General features: G+C 37.2%; 2 protein-coding genes across 2 annotated transcripts; one reads left to right on the top strand and one right to left on the bottom strand.

Moving 5' to 3' along the window:
• The first annotated feature begins 20,807 nt into the window (after nt 1-20,807).
• Nucleotides 20,808-22,919, top strand: LOC116130237 (uncharacterized GPI-anchored protein At3g06035-like). The gene is made up of 2 exons (XM_031415981.1): nt 20,808-20,990; nt 22,091-22,919. Exons 1-2 carry the CDS (start codon nt 20,915-20,917, stop codon nt 22,591-22,593), a joined length of 579 nt encoding a protein of 192 aa, XP_031271841.1. The 5' UTR covers nt 20,808-20,914; the 3' UTR covers nt 22,594-22,919.
• A 649-nt stretch (nt 22,920-23,568) lies between these two features.
• Nucleotides 23,569-26,698, bottom strand: LOC116130235 (peroxisomal adenine nucleotide carrier 1-like). Its single transcript, XM_031415979.1, has 5 exons — nt 26,355-26,698; nt 25,337-25,568; nt 24,884-25,030; nt 24,239-24,399; nt 23,569-24,050 (listed from the first exon to the last, which is right to left on the bottom strand). Exons 1-5 carry the CDS (start codon nt 26,495-26,497, stop codon nt 23,771-23,773), a joined length of 963 nt encoding a protein of 320 aa, XP_031271839.1. The 5' UTR covers nt 26,498-26,698; the 3' UTR covers nt 23,569-23,770.
• Between the last annotated feature and the right edge of the window lie 409 nt (nt 26,699-27,107).

The following is a 27,107-nucleotide window of genomic DNA, read 5'->3' on the forward strand; positions in this document are numbered from 1 at the left end:
TAAGTCATAAGAAGTCAGCCTGCTCGGAGAGCCTGAGCTCATGAAATCCTCCATTAGCCAGAAATAGTAAAAAATACTGTCACTTTCATCTGGATAATGGGCATCACACTGATGAATGCCGAGCTCTCAAACAGGCAATCGAAGACCTCATCAAACAGGGGCATTTTAAGAAATATATTGATGACTCCACTCCGGCACAGGAGAAATATCAAGGGGAACCAGGAAAGAAGCGTCGTGATCGCAAAGGTATATGTAGCGTCAGAATGATCTTTGGGGGATCGTACCTCGCGGGGAACTCGCAAGGTGCCCAAGAAAGATATGCTCGCGCATCCCATCACAATCCCATCAGTGTGATGAGCACGTCGCGGCGACCACAAAAGGTTTGCAGGGAGGAGGAAATTACCTTTTTCAAAAAGGATACAGTTCGATTGCATCATCCCTATAATGATGCTCTTGTGATCACGCCCCTAATAGGGCGCCACAACGTCCACAGAATGTTGGTGGATAACGGAAGTGCTGTGAACATCCTATTCCATATAGCTTTCGAAAGAATGAACTTGGACGAGGCTGACCTGAAGCCCATCTCGATCCCCCTATATGATTTTACAGGGGACCACCTGATCCCCAAAGAAACGATCTCGCTTACAGTCACGCTAGGTGACTTTGACGAAGTGACCAAGGTAACTAAATTCTTGGTAATGGATTGCCCATCCATTTTTAATGGTATCCTGGGGCGACCTCTGCTGAGAAACTTCGAGGCAGTCACTTCGATATACCATCTGAAGATGAAGTTTCCCACCCCGACGAGAATAAGGGAAGTCAGCGAATCTCAGTGCTTATCTCGCGACTATTATGTAAAAGCAGTGCAGATAGCGTGCAAAGGGAAAGGCATCTGGCGCAGCATTCCCCAACAGGTAATGATGACCAGTCGGATTGAACCACATCCTGGCCCAACTGAGGATAATATGGATCCTCGTATTCAGGAATGCCCTTCCAGTAGGCCAGTTGAGGATATATCTGAGGTGTCGGTCGAATAGAACGAGCTGAGCAGGATGTTGAGGATTGGGAGCAATCTCAACCCCCAGCTTGCCACCAAGCTGACCAGCTTCCTTAGAAAGAATATCGATGTGTTCGCATGGTCGCATGCAGATATGGTCGGGATCAACCCGGATATTATTTGCCATGCATTGAACATCGACAGTGAAGCCAAGCCGATTCGCCAAAAGAGAAGAGCGATGGATCCATAGCGATATGCTGCCTTGAAACTTGAGGTAGATAATCTCCTTCGGAATGGATCCATTCGAGAAGCGCTTTATCTGACCTGGGTTACCAACCCGGTTCTAGTAAAGAAGCCTAACGAAAAATGACAGTCCTGCGTCGACTTCACCGACCTCAACAAGGCATGCCCAAAAGATAGCTTTCCCTTACCCAAAATCGACCAGCTCGTGGATGCCACCTCTAGGCATGAGCTACTAAGTTTTATGGACGCGTACTCGGCATACAATCAAATTTTGATATACGCATCAGACGAAGAGCATACGTCTTTTGTTATAGATCGGGGATTGTACTGCTTCAAAGTTATGCCGTTCAGCCTCAAGAACGCTGGCACAACTTAATAGCGGCTGGTGAACCGAATGTTCTCCGAACAGATCTGAAAATCGATGGAGGTCTATGTAGATGACATGCTGGTCAAGTCGCATGTCGCTTTAGATCATATCGTGCATCTCGCTGAGATATTTGACATCCTCCGGCAATACAGAATGAAGCTAAACCCCTTCCAGTGCTCATTCGGAGTATCCTCGAGAAAATTCCTTCGATACATGGTTAACCAACGGGGAATAGAGATTAACCCAGAGAAAATCCAAGCTCTCCTCGATATGAAAAGTCCGACCAATTAAAAGCAGGTTATGAGCCTCAATGGGCAAATAACGGTACTCAATCGCTTCATATCAAGGGTAACAGATCGATGCTTGCCATTCTTCAATGTTCTAAGGGCCAATAAAAAGTTTGAGTGGACTCCCGAGTGCGAACAGGCATTCCAGAGTATTAAAGAGCACTTTTGGAAGCCACCTCTTCTGTCTAAGCCTCTCCTACAGGAGATCCTCCTCCTGTATCTGTCCGTCTCTTAATCCGCAGTCAGTGCAGCCTTAGTTCAGGAAGAGGACAGGGTCCAATGGCCAGTGTATTATGCGAGCAAGCGTCTATTGGATGCCAAGATGCGGTATCTAGAAATGAAACGGTTAGCTTATGCTCTGCTGATCGCTTCTAGAAAGTTGTGACCTTACTTCCATGCACATACGATCCATGTAATGATCAATTACCCGCTCAGGTAGGTCCTCCAAAAATCAGAGACATCGGGTAAATTGCTTAAATGGGCTATAGAATTAAGTCAGTTCGATCTAAAGTACAGACCGAAAGCACCTATCAAAGAGCAGGCTGTTGCCGACTTCATATCAGAATTCTCATATCATCCGACAAATGAGTCGGAGCAACAGTCCAACAAAATCATTCAGGAAACTGCTCAAAATCAATCGACCTAGAACCTCTACGTCGATGGATCATCGAACAGAAAGAGGACCGAGGCAGGTCTTCTCCTTTTGAGTCCCGAAGGGGCTCGCATTCATGGCATTCTTTGGTTCGGTTTTAAGGCAACCAATAATGATGCCAAGTATGAAGCTCTGCTCGCTGGATTACGGTTGGCCAGATAAATTGGTGCAATCGTGATCAGTATCTACAGCGACTCCATACTGGTCGTCAACCAGATTTTGGGAGAGTACCAAGCCAAGGAAGAAAATATGATCAGCTATCTGAAGAAAGCTAAGGTCGCACTCGAGCCGTTCAAGCACTTCACGATCACGCAGATTCCTAGAGATAGCAACTCTGTGGCAGATGCCTTAGCAAGAATAGCCTCGTCATTGGATTCAAATACACCGGAAAGCATTCTTGTTCTATTCATCGAGACCCCCAGTATCAGCCCAATTGAACAGGTCGTGAATGTAACAGAATCAGATTCCTGGATGACCCCTATCATTTAGTATCTCAGAGATGGGACTTTACCTAACAACAAGGTCGAGGCAAGGACTCTGCGAACAAGATCTGCTCGTTACACCCTTATCAGAGACCAGCTGTACAGGCGAAGGTTTAGCGCTCCTCTTCTCCAATGTGTAACCAGCGAAGAGGCACATTACATCATGAGGGAGATACATGAAGGGATCTACTCACATCGCCACACGATCTCTCGCTAACAAAGGTGTTCGTCAAGGGTACTACTGGCCCCTAATCCAAGAAGACACCTACAACTTTATTAAAATATGTGACAAGTGTCAGAGGTTCGCGAACATACCGCAAGGTCCTTTCCACCAACGGATAACAATGACTAGCCCCTGGCCATTCTCCATGTGGGGAATTAATCTCATCGGTCCCATGCCAGTCGGTAAAGGGGGAGTAAAGTATGTCGTGGTCGCGGTGGATTACTTCACCAAGTGGGTCGAAGAAAAACCATTAGCCGCGATCACGACCAAAAAGCTCAAGGACTTCATCTTCAAGAACATTGTGTGCCGCTATGGGATTCCTCATACTCTTATCTCAGACAATGGTAAACAATTCGACAACGAGGAGTTCAAGCAGTTTTGCAACGAGCTAGATATTCATAAAAAATTTGCCTTAGTCACAAGGCCGCAAGCAAATGGTCAAGTTGAAGTTGTCAACAAAACCATCAAGTACACTCTAAAGGTAAAGCTTGGCGCAGCCAAGGGGAATTAGGCCGACGACCTCCCCGAAGTCCTATGGGCATACAGGACAACTCCGAGAATCTCAACCTCAGAAACCTCTTTTTCACTAGCATATGGCTGCGAAGCGATGATCCCTGTGGAGGTAGGAACCAGTTCACTTTAAAGGGACCTGTACAACAAAGCCAACAATGAAGCGCTTATGCGTATAAGTCTGGACCTAGTTGAAGAACATCACAGCAAAGCTCAGCTAAGAATAGCATCCTATTAGCAACGCGCGAAGAGGTTCCTCGACTCTAAGGTCAAGAGAAAAGACTTCCGGGTTGGTGACCTTGTTTTGAAAGAAGTTCTCGATACTAGAGAACCAAGTGCGGGAGTTTTGGGACCGAACTAGGAAGGCCCATACCGCATTGCCAAAGTGAAAAGACCGGGGACTCTCATCTCAAAAGGTTGAATGGTTCCGAAGTACCCCAAACTTGGAATACTGAGCATCTTCGACCATATTATCAGTAATTCCGAACTCAGTCTTTCCTTGTAAAGATTTTATTTCTCGCAATCTTTGTAAATAACAAGTGTGTTATTATGTTGTAATAATCTTTCCACATGTAATTTTGCTCGCACAGACGTGTTGTAATCATGTTCGCATAGACTTGTTCTAATGTTATAAATGGTTAGAATGTGATGTCATATATAACATGGGGTATAGAAATCGTAAGTGCTCGAGAGATTAAGAAAGATGCATTTCATTAATAAGTACAGCGAAAAAGATCCCAAAAATAAATTACAATTATCAGCCTTGATCCCCAACTCCTGGAGGCCTGACCTCGTCATCTCAGGGCTGGTCGCCATCCGCCTGGTCAGCTATGGGCTTCTCCGGGGCATATCCCAAAGCCTCTCCCTGATCAAATCCTCGAGCGACCTCCGCTGCGTCTTCATCATTGAGCCACGCCATGGATATGAGAGTTTCCTGCAATCCTCCGAGAGGTCGGACATATCAATCTTCGGATTCTTTGGCCACAAGGCATAGATGGACTCAATCGCCCATTTAGCAACCTTTGCCTCGATCTTCGTTGCTTGGCTTTGTATCTCTTCGGTCAGTGAAGTAACTCTTCCCTGACTTGCTTGGAGTTCTGCCTCGAGAGCCTACCTTTGCTTCTCAGAGGCCTCCCTCTCCTGCTTTGCTCATAAGGCCCGCTGAGAGGCCGTTTTGAGCTCCTGGTCTTTCTCGTCAACCTCCCTGGAGAGCCTGGCTATAGTCCTCTGGAGTTCCTTTATCTCCTCCCCGTGCTTTTCGAGCTCGGTCTTTTGAAAATCTACCGTGCGAAGAGCCTATTCCTTTCGTTCAAGTACTAGTTCGTCGATTCAATGGATAGCTCTTTTTCTGCTTCGGTGGCTTCCAGGTCCCACTTGAGCCGCGCATTCTGTTCCTTTAGTGTGACCTCTCCTGCAGCAGCTCCCAGCTGGACCTTTTGCAGGGATAGTTGCATGGAGAGTAGAACCTGCGAACAAGAAGAATAATGTCAGTTTCCTACCAAGAACGAAAAGGCAAAGTCCTCGCTGAGGATAGCTCGTTTTACCTTGCTTAAGTACTAGACTGATGTGGACATCAGGTCCACATGGTTGGAACCCACAAACTCTTCAAATACTTCCGCGAGTCTGTACTCCAACAGGGTGAAAACCACCAGCTGCAAATGATTCAGCAGTTGTCCCATTGAGTCCAGCACTAGAGTGCCCTTAGCTGTGACCTACCAGGCTGAACGCCCAGATCCTCTAGTTCGGACTCTAACTCTTCGGCCTGAATTTGTCGCCTCTTCTTGGGTCGCTGGACCGTTGTCTTTTGCTTTGGGTGAGTAATCAAAGGTTGGGAAGCGCCCGTAGGTCGGATCAAGGCCCCCGCCGAAGGTTGGAAAGTCTTAGCATGACATGTCGAAGCCCCCGATGTTGCCCTTTTGGTTAGGGGACCACTGGGAGCAGCTTTGATCGTCTTAGCGGCCCTCACTTGAGGGAAAGTAAACTGCCTTCGTCGTGGCGACCTTGGCACCTTCGGAGGCATGGTTGCTGCATGTGAACATCGTTAGTAAAAATAGTTCATTGCGCAATCGAAAAAGACCCAGTTAACGCAACTTACTCGATGGGGGCTCTAAGGTCGCGTCTACGTTGAAGAAACCGTATCTCCGCAGATTCGTGGTTGTCACGAGCAGCCTTACATCGCGACTCGCTTCAGGCAGGAAACCGAAAGCTGTGATTCTATCTAGGTCCACGAGCAGCTCTAAACTAGTCGTTTTGTTAGCTACCAGGAAAATAAATAGCTCGTTAGCAAAAGACAAACAAAGTTAATAAATTCGTTGAAAGAAAAGAACCTACTCGAGTCTTGGAAGCGGCAAAGGTCATCGTAACGAAAGAAGAAAAACTTCATCTCATAGGCCCCCACGTTGCTAGGGTAACAATGTATCCCCGCTGCTATAGTAGGTCGTCTGGACAAGTAGTAGGAATCCTTGTCCTTGCTCTTTTTTAGGATATACGAGCAACCGAGCTCTACCGCCGTTAGCTTGCCCAACCTGTTCTCACAACACGCGATGTACATGGCAATGGCAATCATGTACGCATTCGGTATGAGTTGTATCAGCGCGATCCCGAAATGATCCAGGACAAACCTGACAAAAGGATGGAAAGGGATCAACCCCCACCCTTGAAGATATCCTCGGAGATCGTGGCCAACCCACGTGGCGGATATCGAGCTATGCGTGTCCTATCGCGGAAGACCTCCACATTGATAGCGTATTGGTATATCACCGTTTCGAGCTCATCCTCAGTAAGTACCGAGAATATCTCTCGAATGAGACTCGTAGGAGCATCCTGCGTAGACGAATTGGTCCCTTCCTCGAATCTGGTCGTTAAGGGGTCCATTCTACTGCAGTCTGCAAAAATGACAAGCAGGGAATCATTTAGCCCTTGTACACTATTTCGTACGATGACGTGGAGGAAAGCAATCACTTCCCTTCTGAAATCCCAGAAAAACCCTAACAGAATATTTCAAGCCGCCATTCATGGCTCGAACCCAACGAGAACATTTTATCTTCGATCAACTACCAATAGACTGACCATTTATCAACTACTGGGAGTAAGAAATAAAAACAAAGAGCTATCCTTACCCCTCGAAATATGAAAATGAATCCTTCTGCTTCGAATATCAGGTACGCACTGCTTTGGAAGGCAAAGAATCCAAGTTTGCAAAAGTCTCTTGCTCTCTCTGAAAAGATGAGTATGATGACATTGCCTGAAATGAACCTGGGTTTTATAGCAAAAGAACTAGCACTTGGTTTTCCTGAAATCAAACGACGTTTGGGTAGAAAAATGTATCTCACCGTTGATCGTGACCACGTGTCGCAGATCTGCGGGGAAGGGTGATCGTCACGCTCCAAGAAAACCAAATCTTCATCCTTCTCCATTGAAAAACTCAAGCGACGACACATTCTCCTTCCGCATTAAATGTGCCCCAATCTGTATTTAATGTTCTGATAGGGGATATCATTTTAGCATATCATGCATTTAATGTACATGGTTGGCATTTATTGCGCACAGGACATTTTGTCAGAGCAAAAGGTGGTTCATTAAATGTATCCATTATGAAAATGCGACAGGCAACATCTGAAGAGATCGTTACGTAGAACACTCTTCATCTGGCCAGTCACGAAGTGACGTGACTCCTCGATTCTACCCCATTGGTCGCGAAGCAACGTGACTCTCGACGGGTATTCAGTTTCGAAACAGCCCAATCCCTTGTCCAGAGGAGAATTCCAAGTATGATTAGGTCATGAACTTCGAAAAATCAAAATCAAAGCACTGGTATACTCTAAGATCAGGTCGTTCATCCTTGAGCAAAGATTGTATCAGGTCCTGCGCACAAAAGCGCAGTCTTGACCTCTTTTCAAACAGGTCAGAATCATCAGAATTTCCTTGGAGGCGTCTTGTCACGGTATGAATTATAGTTTCCAAGGTTTGATCCTCAAACCTTAAAAACTAGGGGACTTTTGTTATGCCTGAAAAAGTAGGGTTGATGCAAAACCCAGTCAGCATGAAAAGTCAGAGCTTAGGTAGGTCCGCAGCTAGTCAGAGGCAGTCACGTCATACAATGACATGAACGGCATGCTCCTGTCAGGGCAGTGGGTACACGTCAGACCAACCAGGATCTAGAGTGATTCCACGTGTCTAATCCCTACACTAAATCGCGTAAATTGCTCTAGAAGGTGGGCAATGGGACATAAAGAAGGATTAGCACGGATAATCCCACTAACTCACAGATTTAGTAATCATAACCTTAACCCATCCCACTATAAATTGGGAGCCCCTCTCTCATTTGGGGGATTAGCTAATCTCTTTAAAGAAAAATAGCATTCTCTCTCTCTCGTGTAATCATTTGTAAGTCAGCTCGCTGAATGCGACCTGGCCACTATTATTAATACAAAATAAATGGACGTAGGATTTGCTTCCTTGAGCATCCGAACCATTTTAAACACTGTTCTCCATTGCTTTTACTCTCACTCTCTCATCCACGTGTGTCTTCTGGGCCAGCTCAGCATTTCGCATGTGCGTTTGGTTGGTGTCAAAATCATGCATCAACAAATAGTTATTAAATACATCCATTAACTTATGATATCACGTTAATAATATCACAATGGTATCATAAGCTTGCACATAAAATATACGATCATTTTTTTAATTTCCTATTGAAACCAAGTGGAACTATTAAATTATTTGTATTCAATGTAATTTGTACATAGGTTAGATACCGAACAACAGTCGACAGTCGTCAAAATGGCACACGACTGACTAGATTTGGCCGGTGGCAATGGCAGCGACCAACGATGGTTGTTGGCGACCGATACTGCTTGGGTGGGTGGGGGTGTTTTTGTTAATTTATAAACTTTTATTGTAAAATGTAATTGTTTTTAGTTGAATAAAGTTGGAAAAATGTTAGAATAGGATAATAGAAAACAAGTCCCGCCAACTTTTCATTTTCAATAGAAAAAATCTTATTTGATTTGGATTGATTTTCAAAATAATGATCCCAATAAGTAAACGAATAAATATTTTATTTTTTAATCCAAATAGAATAACAGAAAAATGATTGAAAAGAGTAAAACAAACAAGGGGTAATACCATTATGCCTTTACACTAAATGTTTATCGAAAGTGATTCCACTTTGATGCAATCCCAGTCTTCTCAGACACTAATGGACAGTAATGGTATAAATGTAATGGTTGAAAAGTAAAAATTTGTATCTACACATACACTTAAGTAAAAAAACAGGGTTTACAAATATATACTTTGGTAATATGTATATTGCATTTTGCTTTTCTTATATTGTTGTGTTTATCTCAACTGTCTATATCTATATAATCCTAAGACATACCATATTTGATTAACATGTAGGATTTTTTAAGTTCTAGAATTGCTTCATTTTGATATGTTGGATGATTGTCCGACATGTGGCTGCATGTGATTGGTGATGATGTGGGATATATACATTTGGCTGTGTGTGATTGGTGATGATGTGAGACATATGGATGAGTATGATTTTTGGTTACATGTGGCTTAATGTAATTGGTGTTTGATATTTTTTAGTATTAATGACACATATTACACTGAACAATCAGTAGTAAATTGGTCATAACTTGCTCAATAAAAGTTCAATTGATGAACAGATTAAAGCATATATATATGTTGAATTTGGATAACTGTAGCCCTTCGTATTCTGGTCGAAAAGATATGATATCAATCTCAGTTTCCACTAAACAATCAGTAGTAAATTGGTTATAACTTGTTCAATAAAAGTCCAATTGATGAACAAACTCAAGCATTGTAAGCTAGACCATGGTTATCAAATCGTGTATCGTATCATGTATCGAAAACCTAATTTTTTGAATCGTGTATCGCGTATCGTATCGTATCGTAAGATACGCCTTTTTCAAAAAAATTAATAAAATAATCAAAATTTTCTAAAAATTAATATAATCTCCAAAATTAATTAAAGAATTTGTGGTATTATTGACTTTAAATTACGGTATTACATAATCAAAATTAATCACAAAATTTCAAGATCAATGTCAATATCTATATCTCCACTTATATTATTATTATCATGTAAAATGAGCAATACATATTCCTCTTCACTTTCTTCATGCAAAATAGGTAAATTTGGACAGGTTTTAGTGAATCGGGTTGGGTGACCCGGTTTCGACCCGAATTTTTTTTTGGACCTTTGGCCCAAATTAATAAAGTCGTATCGATTTATATCGATATTTTTAAGGATACGAACGGATACGTATCGTATCGTAGGATACATATCAACGTATCGAATGGTTTAGGATACACTCTCTGATACGTATCGTTGGCGACCTGTATCGAATCGTATCGTATGATACGTATCGGGTATCGTAGGATACTAACAACCATGAGCTAGACAAGCAGGGCTTTAATTTGATATATTATATGCTGAATTTGGATAACTATAGACCTTTCACATTCTAGTAAAAAAGTTATGATATCAAATAGTGGCATCCCAAAGGTCTACTTCAAATAAGAAGATATATAGATTGATGTTTGGTGGATACGTTCAATCCCTTCACATTCACATTAAATATCTATATATATTTATGTGATATGATATCATTCCACCATATATATATGTATGTATATATGTGTATTGTGTATTCCAAAACTTTTTCAAAGTTCTATTGAGGTTTAAATTATTGCACTCCTCTTTAATCCTACAAATTTATTTATTCATTTTTTGTCATGTGTATTTGCTTTTTCTTGATTAGTTGGGTTTACACAATGTTTGTCTATAATTGGAGTTCATTTCTAATAGATTTCCTTTTTCTGTTATATATATATATTTTATCAGAGGCAACTACATGATGTCTCTGAAAAGCAAGCTTAATACCATTATGCCACATGAACTTTGTGATGGAGTTGCTCGATATGATCGAAAAGACAGAAATCATGGAAATGAAAGGTCAGAAAGGCTAATGCTTAAGGATAGAGGGGTCGTGTGTGGTTGCTCACTTGGTTATTGCTCGGACAAATACCCTTTTTAGATATATGATATATAATATTATATATATCATTGGTATGCAAGCCATGAATTATTTGTAATAAAATGCTATGTCTCTGACATACTCTCTTTTGGTTTTTTTATTTTTTGTTATGCCAGAAGTCTCTGCTGAGCATATTTGGTAATTTACTTTTATGGATGGTATTATGATTATTATTGTTATGATACATGTTTTAAGTATTGTGTTGCTTTGCCATGTCATTGTTAGTTGTGAAATTGAATCGTATAATTGTATGTCGAACATTGACAATATTTTTTGCTTTTGAGATGTGTCAGGAAAATTGTATGTCGAACGATTCATCATAATTCATTTAATGATGTCAGATGTCGAACATCTTAATTTAGTTATGTTGTTCTTAAGTTCATCTTCAAATTGTGTATATTCTTTAATTTTGATTTAAGTTAGATGCCGAACCAAATGGTCTAGCATCTGATGAGTGGTTCAACAAATGACTATCTCATTTAGATGAATGTCGAACCATTCATCTTAATTTTGATTTATGGGTGAACCCTGTGTCTGAGTTTCTAGTGTTTGGCATCTTTGGATGAAACAAAACAAGCGAGAAAGCAACCCATTAGAGATGAACTTAGATGCCAGACCAAATGGTTCAGCATCTGATGAATGGTTCAGCATCTAACTATTATGTTTCTCGGTTTCCACTAAACAATCAATAGTAAATTGACTATAACATTCACAATAAAAGTCCAATTGATGAACGAACTGAAGCATTGGAAACTAGACAGACATAATTTTAATTTGATTTATTATATGTTGCCTTTGATATGGAATCTGCCTTGCTACTGAACCATCACATTCTAAACGAAAAGATATGATATCAATCTCGGTTTTTATTGAACAGTTAGTAGTAAATTGGTCATAATTTGCTCTTAAACGTCCAATTGAATAACAGATTAAAAAATTATAAACTAGATAGGCAGAGCTTTAATTTGATATATTATATGATGAATTTGGATAATTGTAGACCCTTCACATTTGGGTCGAAAAGATATGATATCAAATAATGGCATCCCAAAGGTTTACTTAAAATTTTGTCTATTCAAATAAGAAGATCTATAGATTCATGTTTGTCCCTTAATATTCACATAAAGGCAAATGTTTCACATTCTCATTAAATATCTATCTATATTTATGTGATGTGATACCATTCCACCATGACATCGTCAGTCGCCTATTGTCGTATTATGTTACTTGGTTTCAATAATACGGTTGGTCTCAACAATTCGGTAAGCATATCTCTTCACAATGTTAATATCAAAATCAATTAATTTTTGTTGCTGTTGTTTACAGGGAAAAGATTCATGTATTGGAATGGAATCAAGTCGAGGATGTTTCTATCACTAAGCAAGAAAGCAACCCATTAGAGATGAAGTCAGATCCCGAACCAAATGGTTCGACATCTGACTATTCTATTTCTCAATTTCCACTGAACAGTCAATAGTAAATTGACTATAACTTTCTCACTAAAAGTCCAATTGATAAACGAATTAAAGCATTAGAAACTAGACAGATAGGATTTGATATATTATATGCTGCCTTCGATATGGAATATGCCTTGCTGCCGATTGTAGATAATCATGCAAAATCTTATAAATATTGCATGATTAAGTGTATAAATTTATAATAGGATATTAGGATTGTAATCAATATATATTAAGAACAAATATATAAAATAGGAAGTTAGATTATTCATTTCCTAGATTAGATTATTTGTTTCCTATATTAGTTCTTTATTTTCCTATATATTGATGTATAATTTATCAATACATATATAATAAAATTACAATCAGTTCTTTGTTTTTCATATGGTATCAGAGCAATTCTAGGTTATTTCTCAATTTCGTTTTCTTTTCCTCTGCCCAAGTAAGCATTATTTGTGAGTCACCCTAGAGAGTGGCCTTTTTTTTCTCATCGCCTGCCTAGGAAGAAGCCCCTCCTGTCGATTGACCATTCCTTAAGTCCGGTCACCAGTGGAGTAACGCGTGAGTCTCATGTGCCACCTTTTTCATTTGCGGCAGTCTTCACGCGTTGATGCGTGAGGGCGCGTGTGACAGAGGACAGTGCTACGATCACCCTTCTCGACTTCGTCTTGATATTTTCGACAAGTCTGTGTGATCAGTTCCTCAGTATCTCAGCCAGGTCAAATTAGTTTTGTTGACTTCTGTTGGTATCAGATTTCGTTCTTTGAAGAGTTTTGTTGGCTATTTGTGTTGAGGTCAATTTGTTGATTTTCGTTTATAAGTTGTGTTGGCTATTTGTGTTGAGATCAATTTTTCGTCTTCTTACCATGGTTGATAAGCCTATAACTGATATGGTTCCTATAATGTCAAAAATTACGGAACATAAGCTTAATGGGTTTGATAACTATTTTGATTGGAATAAGACAATTCGTCTCTACCTGTGAAGCATTGGTAAAGATGATCATCTCACAAAAGATCCGTCTGAAGACGATTCAAAGCAAACATGGTTGAGAGAGGATGCTCGGTTGTTCTTGCAGATACGGAACTCCATCAATAGTGAGGTACTTGGTTCAATTAATCATTGTGAATATGTGAAAGAGTTGATGGACTATCTAGATTTTTTGTATTCTAGGAAAGAGAATGTTTCTCGTATTTTTTATGTATGCAAAGACTTTTATTGAGCTGAGAAACAAGATATGTATCTTACGGCCTATTTTATGGACTTTAAAAGGATATATGAAGAACTTAACGTCTTTTTACCGGTGAGTGCTAATGTGAAAGTTCAACAAGCTCAACGAGAGAAAATGGCGGTTATGAGTTTCCAAGCTGGACTCCTTTCTGAGTTTGAATCTGTTAAATCTCAGGTTCTCGCCAGTTTTGAGATCACCTCCCTCCAAGACGTATTTATTAAGGTTTTTCGTACAAAAAGCACTCCATTTGTTCAGTCAAGTAGTGCTCTTGTAAGTCAAAATAATGACACCGAGCGTTCATATAACAAGAGCAATAATAGAGGAGGGGGTTCGAATAATCATGATAATCGGAGTCAGGAGTCAGGAGTCAGGAGTCAGGAGTCCGGAGGGATTGTGTGCTACTACTGTCATGAACCTAGTCATACAAAGCGCAAGTGTAGAAAGTTGAAAAATAAGGCCCAAAAAACTCAGTCAGCTTATGTTGTCGCTACTGATACTTTTGAGAAGACGATTATGATTTCAGCTGATGAGTTTGCCAAGTTTTCTCAATATCAAGAATCATTGAAGTCCTCATCTACTTCCATCACTGCTCTCGCCGAGTCAAATAAACCAAATACATGTCTTATTTCCTCATCCTCCAAATGGGTCATTGATTCTAGTGCCACAGATCATATGACAGGTAATCCTAGTCTCTTTTCAACATATCAGTCACATAATTCCTCGTTTAATGTTATTTTAGCTTATGGGTCAACTTCTTGTGTTCTTGGGTCTGGATCTGTTAACCCTACTCTATTAATTTCTTTATCCTCTGTATTGAGTCTACCACAGTTCGCTTTTAATTTAATTTCTGTGTGTAAACTCACTCGTGCTCTTAAATGTTGCATCTCATTTTTCCCTTATCATTGCATGTTTCAAGATCTTACGATGGGGTAGATTATTGGTAAAGGACATAAATCTGGAGGGCTCTACATCCTTGACACACAGGTGCCCAGAACTATTGCATGTTCCAGTATTTCGACCCCTTTTGAGGCGCATTTTCGGTTAGGACATCCTTCTTTACCATTGTTAAAAAACTATGTTCTCAGTTTAATAATTTATCTTCGTTAGATTGCGAGTCATGTCAATTTGCCAAACACCACCGTCTTCCTTCAAGTCTAAGAGTCAATAAACGGGCTAGTGTCCCTTTTGAATTAGTTCATTCAGATGTTTGGGGTCCATGTTCTATCATGTCTAAACTTGGATTTAAATATTTTGTTACCTTTGTTGATGAAAACTCTCATGTAACTTGGCTTTATTTAATGAAAAATTGTTCTGACTTGTTTTCTCATTTTTGTGCCTTTTGTACTGAAGTTAAAACTCAATTCAATACTTCTGTCTAGACATTAAGAAGCGATAATACCAAAGAAATTTTTCGAGTTCTTTTCATTCTTATATGAGTCAGCATGGCATTTTTTATCAATCCTCTTGTGTTGACACACCGTCCCAAAATGGACTAGCCAAGAGGAAAAATAGGCACCTTCTTGAAACCGCCTGAGCCTTATTATTTCAAATGCAAGTTCTTAAACAATTTTGAGCCGATGCACCTTCACAAATTGTTGTATGGTTTGAAACAAAGTCCACGTGCTTGGTTTGGAAAGTTCAGTCAGGTAGTTGAAAAGTTCGGAATGACTAAGAGCAAGTCTGATCACTCAGTCTTTTACAAACAATCAGCAGTTGACATTATTCTTCTTGTCGTATATGTTGACGACATTACCATCACTGGGAGTGACAATGTAGGGATTTCATTACTTAAGTCCTTTCTTCACACCCGTTTTCATACAAAAGATTTAGGAGTGTTGAAGTATTTCTTGGGGGTTGAGGTAACAAAGAGCAAGAAAGGCATCTACCTCTCTCAAAGGAAATATGTACTTGACTTATTAACTAAGATAAGAAAATTGGGAGCTAAGCCATGCAGTATGCCAATGTTTCCTAATTCACAACTTACCAAAGATTGTGCACTGTTTGAAGATCTTGAGAGGTATAGAAGACTGGTTGGAAAGTTGAACTATCTAATAGTCACTCGTCCTGATATTGCATACTCTGTTAGTGTAGTAAGTCAATTCATGTCTTCTCCTACGGTTGACTATTGAGCAGCGTTAGAGCATATTCTGTGTTATCTGAAAGGAGCTCTAGGACGTGATATTTTGTACGAAAATCATGGACATAATAATATTAAGTGCTTCTCTGATGCAGATTGGGCGGGTTCCAAAATAGATAGGAGATCCACTACAGGCTACTGTGTTTTTATTGATGGAAATTTGGTCTCATGAAAAAGTAAGAAGCAAACTGTTGTGTCCCGGTCTAGTGCAGAAAGAAGTAAACTGTTGTGTCCCTGTCTAGTGCAGAATCGGAGCATAGGGCTATGGCCCAGTCTATGTGTGAAGTAATATGGATATATCACTTTTTTACTGAAGTTGGTCTTATGGCCTCTTTGCTAGCGAAATTGTGGTGTGATAACCAAGCCGCTCTTCATAGTGCTTCTAATCTCGTATTTCATAAACGAACTAAACAGATTGAAATTGACTGTCATTTCATTTATGAGAAAATACAGCAAAGTTTAATCTCTATAAGATATGTGAAGACTGGAGAGCAACTAGGAGATCTTTTCACTGAAGCTTTGAATGAGGTTCAGATTTATTATATTTGCAACAAGTTGGGCATGATTAACATCTATGCTCCATCTTGAAGGGGAGTGTTGTAGATAATCATGCAAAATCTTACAGATATTGCATGATTAAGTGTATAAATCTATAATAGGATATTAGGATTGTAATCAATACGTAATAGGAACAAATCTGTAAAATAGGAGTGTATAAATCTATAATAGGATATTAGGATTGTAATCAATATATATTAAGAACAAATCTGTAAAATAGGAAGTTAGATTATTCATTTCCTAGATTAGATTATTTGTTTCCTAGATTAGTTCTTTATTTTCCTATATATTGATGTATAATTTATCAATACATATATAATAAAATTACAATTAGTTCTCTATTTTTCACACTGCCGAACCATCACATTCTGGTCGAAAAGATATGATATCAATCTCGGTTTCCATTGAATAGTCAGTAGTAAATTAGTCATAACTTACTCAGTAAAAGTCCAATTGCTAAACGGATTGCAGCATTGGAAACTAGACAGACATGGCTTTAATTGGATATATTATATGCTGAATTTGGATAACTATAGACCCTTCATATTCTGGTAGAAAATATATGATATCAAATAGTGGCATCCCAAATGTCTACTTAAAACTTTGTTTATTCAAATAAGAAGATGTATTGATTCATGTTTGCAAATTCATGTTTATCCTTTCATATTCACATAAATACAACCGTTTCACATTCTCATTAAGTATCTTTCTATATTTATTTGATATGATACCATTCCACCATGACATCGATGGTCGCCTATTGTCGCATTATGTTACTTGGTTTCAATAATACATTTGCTCTCAACAATTCGGTAAGCATATCTCTGCACAATATTAATATCAAAATAAAATATTTTTTGTTGCTGTTGTTTACAGGGAAAAGATTCATGTATTGGAATGGAATCAAGTCGTGGATGTTTCTATCACCAAAATACATAAACATTTTGATTTTCTCTGTTTCTTGGTTTCCATTGAATAGTCAATGGTAAATTGGTCATAACTTGCTCAATAAACATCCAATTGATGAACGGATTGAAGCATTGAAAACTAAATAGACAATGCTTTAATTTGATATGGAGTCTGCCTTGCTACCAAACCATCACATTCTGGTAAAAAAGATATGATATCAATCTTTGTTTTCACTGAACAGTCAATAGTAAATTGGTCATAACTTGCTCAATAAAAGTTCAATTGATGAACTGATTGAAGCATTGGAAACTAGGTAGACAAGGCTTTCATTATATATATTATATACTAAATTTGGATAGCTGTAGACTCTTCACATTCTAGTAAAAAAAAATATAATATCAAATAGTGGCATCCCAAAGGTCTACTTAAAACTTTGTTTATTCAAATAAGAAGATTTGTAGATTCATGTTCGTAGATTCATGTTTGTCCCTTCATATTCACATAAATACAAATGTTTCACATTCTCATTAAATATTTTTCTATATTTATGTGATATGATACCATTCCATCATGACATCGTTAGTCGCCTATTGTCGCATTATGTTATTTGGTTTCAACAATACGGTTGGTGTCAACAATTCGGTAAGCATATCTCTTCACAATGGTAATATCAAAATCAATTAATTTTTTATTGCTATTTTTTACATGGAAAAGATTCATGTATTGGAATGGATTCAACAATTCGGTAAGCATATCTCTTCACAATGTTAATATTAATCATACTATTTAATATTATTTATTTGGATTAAATCGGTATACATTGAATCCTGTTTAATTATTTAAATATATATTTTACACATGTAATATTTATATCAAATTGTTATTCTTAATTTCTTTATTATTTATTGCTTTAATTATTAATTCAACATTAAATTAACTTCAATACAAACAATTCACATTCACATAAATACTATAACAAATATTTATTAATCTATTATTTTTGTGATACTCTTTATATTGTGTAATCTTCTAATTATATCAGTAAATTGTGTAATCTATAACTAATATAATTAAGAGATTCAGTGGATCGTTTTCTATCTACATAATGTTTATAACTCTGTAATAGATATCAACCAACTGAAACATCAAATTCTTCAAACAAACATGGTATCAAAGCCACTTTCATAAACAACACTATATTATATACAAACAACAATACTTGAAATACAAGCAATAAACTTACCCGCACAACGTGCGGGCCTACCACCTAGTTTAATTACGTAATTAAGATTAAATTTATCATATTGGCATGTAATTGGTGGTAACTCATTTTTCTATTGCTTTATTCGGTTTGTTATTGATTTAAAGCATTTTTCTTAGATATTGTTTACAACATAAATATTGATGTTGCTTTAAGTATAGCTAAACTATTAATGTAATTATCGAGATGCTCATATAACCATGCATTCAATCACTTATTGTATCTATTCGTGTATTAAACACATATGGGTCCTTTAGGAATTAGAAAAAGTGACACTTCATTTCTAAATGTTTTTTCAACAAATTAATTATCCTTGTATTATTTTATTTTATTTCTCATTCTTTCATACTTTCTTTAACATGTACAAAAGATTAAAAATTATTATTATTTTATAGAGTAAACAAAATGTTCTCACCCAAAGGTTCAGCGAAATCTCAGGTTCTCACCCTTAGTTTCATAAACTCCAAATTCTCACCCTTAACAAAAAATCGTTTAAGCTAACAACTAAAGGGTAAAATAGTCATTTTATTCTTGAAACCAAATGGATGGGTGGCGAACACGTGCGTGGGGCACTATAGCGCCCTTGTACAGTGGCCGACACATTTTAGCCAGGGGCAGCGCACATTAGCAGACGTCGCCGTCGACGTTTTAGACTTTTTCCAACTACCTTTCCACCTAAAGCAGCCCCTCCCTCTTCTTTGCTTTCTCCTCACCTTTCCTCACCCTCCTCCCACACCAGATCACCCTCCATTCGCTGGAAAACGATGACCATTCGACTTCGCAAACCTCCATCTTTGTAGCCACTTTCTGATTGCCTCACTCATTGGAAATTCACCCAACCACTTCCATTCGACCCCCCATCATCCCCTCTTCAAAACCCACCCCCACATCAGCTTCCCTCATTCACCGTTTTCCATCCACTGCCTTTCTTTTGTGCTCAATGGGGTGGTGGGTGGGTGGGTGGGTGGGGTTTGTCGAGCACTTGGTGTATGTCTGGGGAAGAAAATTGCTTGAATGAGTTGGGAATGGCAAAAATTCTAGAAATTTACATCAATAAATCACAATCAATCTAAACTTCTCAAAACTACACACAATCAATTATCAATATTCCCCCAAATCTCCAAAATCTACCAATCAAAGCAACTCCACAAAACAAACCAAACTTCTCCAAACTTGTGGTGGGGACAGCGACAGAGGTGATGGTGGGTGAATTCGGGAGAAGAGGGTGAGGTTTTGATGGTGGATGGACAGGGGTGCTGTGGATGGTGTTGGGGAAGGTCGTCAGCTCCAGGAAACGACCAAATCGACTTGAAAATATGTGGTTTAAAAAATAATTTTTAATTTATTTTTCAAGGGTAATTTGGTAATAATATTATCTATGATGTATCTAATCCAAAACAAAAACCATAAATGGTATTAATTTAAGGATAGTAATATGAAATTTATGAAACCAGGTGGGGACCTTGAATTTAGCTAAACTTTGGGTGAGAACATGGCGTTTGCTCTTATGTTATATAAATGCCAATCAAAAGGAAAGTGACATGATAAGAAAAAGATTGAAAAAGAAAATATTTCTTTTTTCTAAGTAAAGGTTACAAATTCGGAGTTTAGTTTACTTGTCGGTGGATCAAGTGTTTATTATATACTATATAATTAATTATTTAATTAACTTGTTCATGGAGCAATACTATACCAACGACTTTTTTTTACAAATTTTCTTTCACAACCCTGACGTGGTAACTCTCAATTAGTCAACTTACAATTAATTAGTGGAACCCATATATGACTCGTTGTGAACTGACTAATACAAGTTGTCACGTCAGGGTTGTAAGAGAAAATTTGTGAGAGAAAATTATTGATGTAATATTATTCATTGTTCATGAATCATGCTTTAGTTAAAACTTGAAGAGGATTTCTTAACCCCTCAGGTTTAATTCAATAAATAAAAAATTCCCTGATATTCTAGAAATAGCATAAACTCTTTTGTTCTTAATGAGTTATTAGTATATTGTTTAGAATTTAAAATGTTAATAAATATTTATTATATTATTTTTCTACTATTTATTTTAATATTCAAAATTTGATAGAATGGGGATTTTTGTTATTACTATAATTATATGAGATTTCTGTTATTTGATTATAGCGTAGAGGGATTATTGTTATAAACTCAAACTAAAATTTCATAAACCCATGGACAATAAATAAATAAATTTTTTTATTAGTATAGTTTTTATAATTTAGTGTTTGATTAAAAAATATACTTGTACATTTTTATAACATCTTTAACTTTTAATTTTCGTGGTTTAGACTTTGGATGGATTTACCAGTACGATGTCGTTATAAAAACACTACTTTCAAGCACCTAACTAGAAAAATAAATAAATAAACAAGTAACAAAGAAAGAAACTTTTAAACAGACTCGAGTGACGTAATTGAAGAAAGCTACAAGCTTCCTACTCCTTGTCATCTCTCTATTTTTAGTCATCAAACTTGATAAACAGCAACAACAAACAAACAAACAAGAGCAAGGACAAAATGGCTTCTCCTTCCCTTCATCTTCTCCTTCTTTTTTCTTTTCTCTGCATCTCTCTTCCTGTCAAATGTGATACTGGTATGTTTTTTTAATTTTAATTTTGAGTGCGTCTTATTAACTCAAAGTTAGATGAGATCTGGGTGTTTTCTTTGTTACTTAAGCAATGCTGTTTAGTTGCTTTACATCTCATTATTGTTAATAAATACATTTATGTCTTGATTGTAAAGTACAAGTTGCTAATTTTATGCTTACCTGAACAACCGATCTAAATTCGTTCTTTAGAATAATAATGCTTCTTGCCTTGACAATATTGCTTATTGTTAAAGCATTGAATTAGATCCTTCTTAATTCAACTATTTTATAACTTTTACGTTACTGAATGCTACGGTTTCCTCTCATTAATAAGTTTAGGTTGATTTCAATGCTCTGGGTCTGGCACATTACATTTCTTGGCAGATTTAACATTTTTAAATTGTTATTTTGGTGTGTTGGATTGTAAATTTTGCAGGTCGGTAAGGCATGAAGCTGGATTTGCTATCAGTTTTGATGCCCTAAAGAATAAAATTTGAGTGCACATTTGTTAAACATCTATTATACTCGGGGATCTTTTTTCAGTTTGATTGTCTATAAAATGCTAGAGGACATTGGAAATTTGTTAATTCCTCTTATATTTATTTCACTTCTCCGTAATGGTGGAACATGTTTTCACACTTAAGCTGCATAAACTGCTGCCTTGTTAAAACATGGAGGAGACTTGATGTTTGGTAGTATATAAAATAGCAAATCACAAAATGATAGAGTTAATAACAAGTGATAATTACTTTTTGTAGTTATCACAATATAGCTCTTCAGCTTATTTTCCAAATATATAGTCAGCTTCCCTATACGTTTGGTAATGAAGTTGCATTCTGGTAACGGTAACCTATAGATCGCTGAACATCTTCAATCTTAGTCTGTCTTAGTTACCAAATGCCCGTGAACTTCTATTCTTACCATCTTAAGTCTTCCCATGTTTCAAATTTGTTTCTGATTTGATGCAGATATCATAATTTGAACTGTCTGATTGTTAATTTTAAGCAATTAGATAGATTGTTATTAGAAACATGACATGAAACAAATTTCTGTCCAAATGACATTTTGATACTTAACTTTTCTTCTCTCCCATATTTTCTCTGCAGATGAGGAGGAAACACTTCTTCAGGGCATTAACAAGTATAGGACATCCTTAAACTTGACAGCTTTGACAAAAAATGAAAATGCAGAGTGCCTGGCTTATGAATTTGCTGATCAATTTAAGAATCAACCCTGTACAAACTCTACAGGTGCTAACACTGTGTCAGGCAGTGAGCCTCAGCTTCCCAACTACCCAAACCTTTTAGCGAAGTGCCATTTAAATATCTCCAACACAAAGGGTGGAAATATCATGCCTGCTTGCGTTCCCGGCCTAACTCCAAGTCTTGTGCTCTCAAACTTCACGCAGTCTCAGTACTCAGAGAGTCTCAATGACACCAAGTATACAGGAGTTGGTATTGGTTCTGAAGGTAACTGGATTGTTGTTGTTTTGAGCACGAGCACACCTGATGGGAGCTATGTGACAGATAATTCAGCCAGTTTGCTTTCCAAGATTAGTTTCACTTACTACTTACTGTTTTCACTGATGGGTGCTCTAGTGATGTTCTGAAGTGCAGTTAATGGCTCTTCTTCCTTGAGTATCTTTGTTTGACCGTTCCAACTTAAAGGGGCAATATTAGAATACAGAGATGGTTTAGACCCTTCAACAAAACAGGAAACACGACATTATCAAATGTGACCGGTTTTTGCTATTCTTGAGTATTGATAAATTCATTTTATTATTTACTTTTATATTCATGTTCTGAATGATGGAGGAATGTCAGAGAGGCTAACTCAGTGGAGCAGAATCTGTATTTGAAATCGTTATCTGAGTTTCGAACTTTTCAAGTTTGTAGTGGGGATGGGGGATAAGACAATCTATTGCTATTTTCTTTACTGCAGCTTCTTTCATATATTCCTTTTTGTGTAACGCATCATGTAGTCTGTTTATGATTGCTTGGACATTTCATTTTGTTTCTTTTGTTGTCATCTTGTGGATTTTAGTTGTCTAATGGCATTGAGATCTCCCGAACTTAAATCAACCACATTTATAGATAATCATTTTATATAGGATATATACTCCATGAGAATTTGGGATCCACAGATAGCAAGCCCTTTAATTTCAGCAGTTTCTTGAAAATTTTGTGCTCCCTTGCTACTGAAGTATGAATGCATGATAGCTTCATGATTTATCGTTTAGTCTTCTACCTTAAAGTTTTAAGTTATTGGGTTGTTTTTCTTTCATGATATTAGGATTTAGGACTTGTCTTATATTCGGCCGAACTTTTAGCGTCCCTCTTTGTCGTATTTTTTCTTCTGCTCAGCCTATATGTGAGGAGGCGTATTAATACTGTATAATACATGGGAATGTGCTATCGACCAGTTCTTTGAGAACAAGAATCCATTTTAACATTGGGCCTCCCCATCAAATTCCCTTGATAATTACTGATCCTTTGGTCAATCTCTCGATTATTTACAAATCCTGAAACACAAAATAAAATCTGAATACCTATAATTTGTAAGTGAAATTTTCTATGTTAAGAGGTAGCAAAATAAACCATGATAATTTTATTGAACAAAACAAATATCCCTGTGGCTGCAGTAACATTCTTTCTTCATGAAAATAGAAACTGCCTCCACACCCCATCAATTATTATTACATTTCCTCAAACCCATCTAGGGATGAACAAATCCGTCAGGGCCATTTCATTTACAAGGATTCAAAATGGATAAACTTCTGCATTTCATCAAGCATTCTTCAGTCTAGTGCGGGTGATGAACAAAAATTTCCTAAGGGCAATCATAAGAACCCATGTCGTTTTTGTGATCTTCTCCTTTATCATTAAAAGCAATGCTGAGCTTAGCACAGTCTTCAGGATCTGGGCTTGTAATCCTTTGTAAAAACCCAGGGGACCTTCCCTTTTCCAAATGGCATAGATTGCACCTAAGACTGTCTTTTCGTTTTTCAATGGAGCTTGTTCGATCCCATCTTCGTCTTCATCTGCAGCCTGAATCATGACCTTACACCTGGCCAGAATTTATATATTAACATTGTCAACAGAGCTGTAAAATGACTTCAACATGAACGATTAATGATGCATTTTTCAATTGTTTGACAAAACAACATGGTACATCTTGATTCAAACTTTAGATTAGGATACAAACTATTTGCGAGCAATTATATGTTAAGGAAGACTGGTTAATATGACATCTACCTGATAGCCGGGTAAGTCAAGGATGTGGCGATACATTTTGAGACTGCACCAAGCAAGAAAGCAGAAAACGCAGAAAGAGCTTCTGGGGCTGATTCTTTGGCACTTTCTCTCTTCAGCCGCCTATTGAGAAGCCTTTGTTTCAACTGATCAAATGCAGTGTACTGTACAACATGAAACTTCCAGTTTCAGCATACATCTTCATGTTCATCAAAATTTCTTAAAAGCAAAAAAAATATATATAGTAAACTGAAAATAGAAGTTACAAACTTTCAGCAGAACTTTCGGCAGGATGAAAATCTACTGTCTGCTCTTGATGTATCCATCTGTTGCTACTTTTAAAAACTTTTAGAGACTTTGCCTATGAGGAGTTAGCTGCTATCTACTGTTCATATTTGTTCACCTTTCATTTCAATTTCTGCTTTGAGTGAGACTCTCCTTTACTAATACATCTGTTTCAGGGTTACTGGGGTTTTTAAAATTTATCACCAGAATTCAAACAAGAAAGAAAAGAAAAAAAATGGTCCATAGCAAACTCACACCATTGCTAATACAACCTCTAAGATTTCATATAAGATAAATGAAGCCAATTTTACTCTGAAAAAGCCATAAATACAAACTATTTTAAATAAAGGTGGATTCAAATGCCTGGATGGATGGGTTTGCTGTCAGGAGAAGAGATATGCCAAGACTGTCAAATGCCTCAGTCCAAGTAGTCTCTGAAAGACTTTTCCAAAGTCCTTTGGATTTCCCAAATTCACTTGTCTGCATCTTTGAGGATGCTGTATCCAAGGGCTGAAAGACAAGTAATGTTAGAGAATGGGAATTCAACATTTGAAATTGGAGAGCTCGTCAATATATAAAAAGCAGAAATAGACAATAAAGTTAAATGTGATCATACAGAGAAACAAATTTTCTGATGTGATGTTTGGATATAGGGATTCAAAACTATGAACTGGAGTTATAGTTCAAAATATTATAACAAAACATTTTTTAATTTCTAAACCAAGACCACATGGTTCAGGACACCCCATAAAATCTAAAGAGAAGAGATGTATACTATCAGTTACAAGCAAAAGAGGACTTCAAAATTTCACTTACCTGTGTTATTATTACAGTACATGCCCCAGCAGCTGCAGCAACAATCAAATTTGCTTTTGTTCCAATGTTTTTGCTACCACTTTTCTTCAAATACAGCCTCTTAAAGAAGCTATAGCCATAGAAGTAAATGAACTGTGAAATGAAAGACTGCAGATTCTTTGTTCCCAGGCCCTGATACAATGAAAGAACCTGTCGAGTAGAAATCGCTTCCCAGAGAACATCTGAAATATTCCTGAACAAGACAGCTGATTTTTAGAGGGAATGTTCTATAACAATCATCATTGCAGTTAATTAACAGTTCAGGCTGAGAATACAGTAATTTAAGTTAAAATCATCAAAGGCATTCCATTATGAAAACCGGGAAGATGAGTATCATATCTTCGCTTTGCATTTCTCTTATATTTTCTGGTATAATTAAGAGACAAACTAATTGAATGTGACAGAATCAAGCTTATGCTTTTTAAATATCAGACTATCAGTCATAATTCTTCCATCTTGGTACAAAGGATCACATTTTGTTTGATTAAAAGGACTGATGTAACTTAGATAAATCATCCTATTTAGAGAGGGAGAATTTAATCCCAGCATCCATGATTTTAATTCCATGAAATTAAAAATTAACATGCTTAATATGTTATTCTTAAGTTTGAATCTCTCTTAATTTAAAAATTATAACCAACAACACGCATCTAATAAAATAACAGTTTGATTCATATAAGACAAATGGTACATCTTAAGATAATTAGATAACAAGGACAACAGAAGTTCAAATTTTGATTTGTTCTTGCCTTTCTCTCGGTATAATTTATAACAGTTTGGTCAAAATAATCTTATCAGCTCAATAATTCAAGAATAAATAAGTAAATTAACTGAAAACTAGAAGAAAAGAAAGCATTAGAAACAGAGGCAGTTGAGTCGAGTGGAGCTAGTAAAGTGAAAAATATCTAAAATAATATCTCAAACAAACACCATTAGGAGTAGGACCCAACAAAAAAATCCATAATTTAATGAAGTTAACCTGTACTTCTGCTGATGTTGAGCTCGAACTTCAGCTTGGTACTTGGTCTTGCAAGTATCAAGAGGGTACAAAATGGTGGTGCTAACCAGAGCTCCAATGGCTCCTGAGGTTGCCTCTGACACAGATTCAAGATCAAAGCCCATATTAACAACACAAAATTTACAACTCAAACATGTCGATAATTGAGCCTAAAATATCCATGAATTTTGGAGGAGTTAATGGCATAGCGTTGAGTTATAATAATGAGTTAGGAGGGAGGGAAGAATGAAGTGACGTAAAGAGAAACCAATGAAATCAGTTCAAGTGAAGTGATTGTATCTTTTTGGGAATCGGAAACGTGAACTTCCTTCTTTTCTTTCATTGTCTTCAACGGCCGACACTAACGTCGTTTTGTTAATGGGTAAGGTGGATGGATATCCATATACGTACCGGGTCCTTATTTTCAAAAATATCATATGAATAAGACAGACCGGTAACACTTCTTATTAACTTTCTCTTACAAACGTGATATAATAGTTCATAAATTTATAATTAATCAGCTTGCATTTGATTAGACGGAACCCATTATATTGACTAATTATGATCTGATACGTTACGTTTGTAAGAAAAAGTTAATGAGAAATGTTTATTAGTGTAGTTTTACCCAATATATGTTAATTTTTTTTTATAAAAACATGAAATAATAAAATTTTGGTATTTCCTAGTTGTTGATAAGTCATATTGATGCGAACCTATGTTTTAAATAATGTTAAT

The sequence above is a fragment of the Pistacia vera genome, unplaced genomic scaffold (genome assembly GCF_008641045.1).
Source record: "Pistacia vera cultivar Batoury unplaced genomic scaffold, PisVer_v2 Contig218, whole genome shotgun sequence".
Classification (NCBI taxonomy): domain Eukaryota; kingdom Viridiplantae; phylum Streptophyta; class Magnoliopsida; order Sapindales; family Anacardiaceae; genus Pistacia; species Pistacia vera.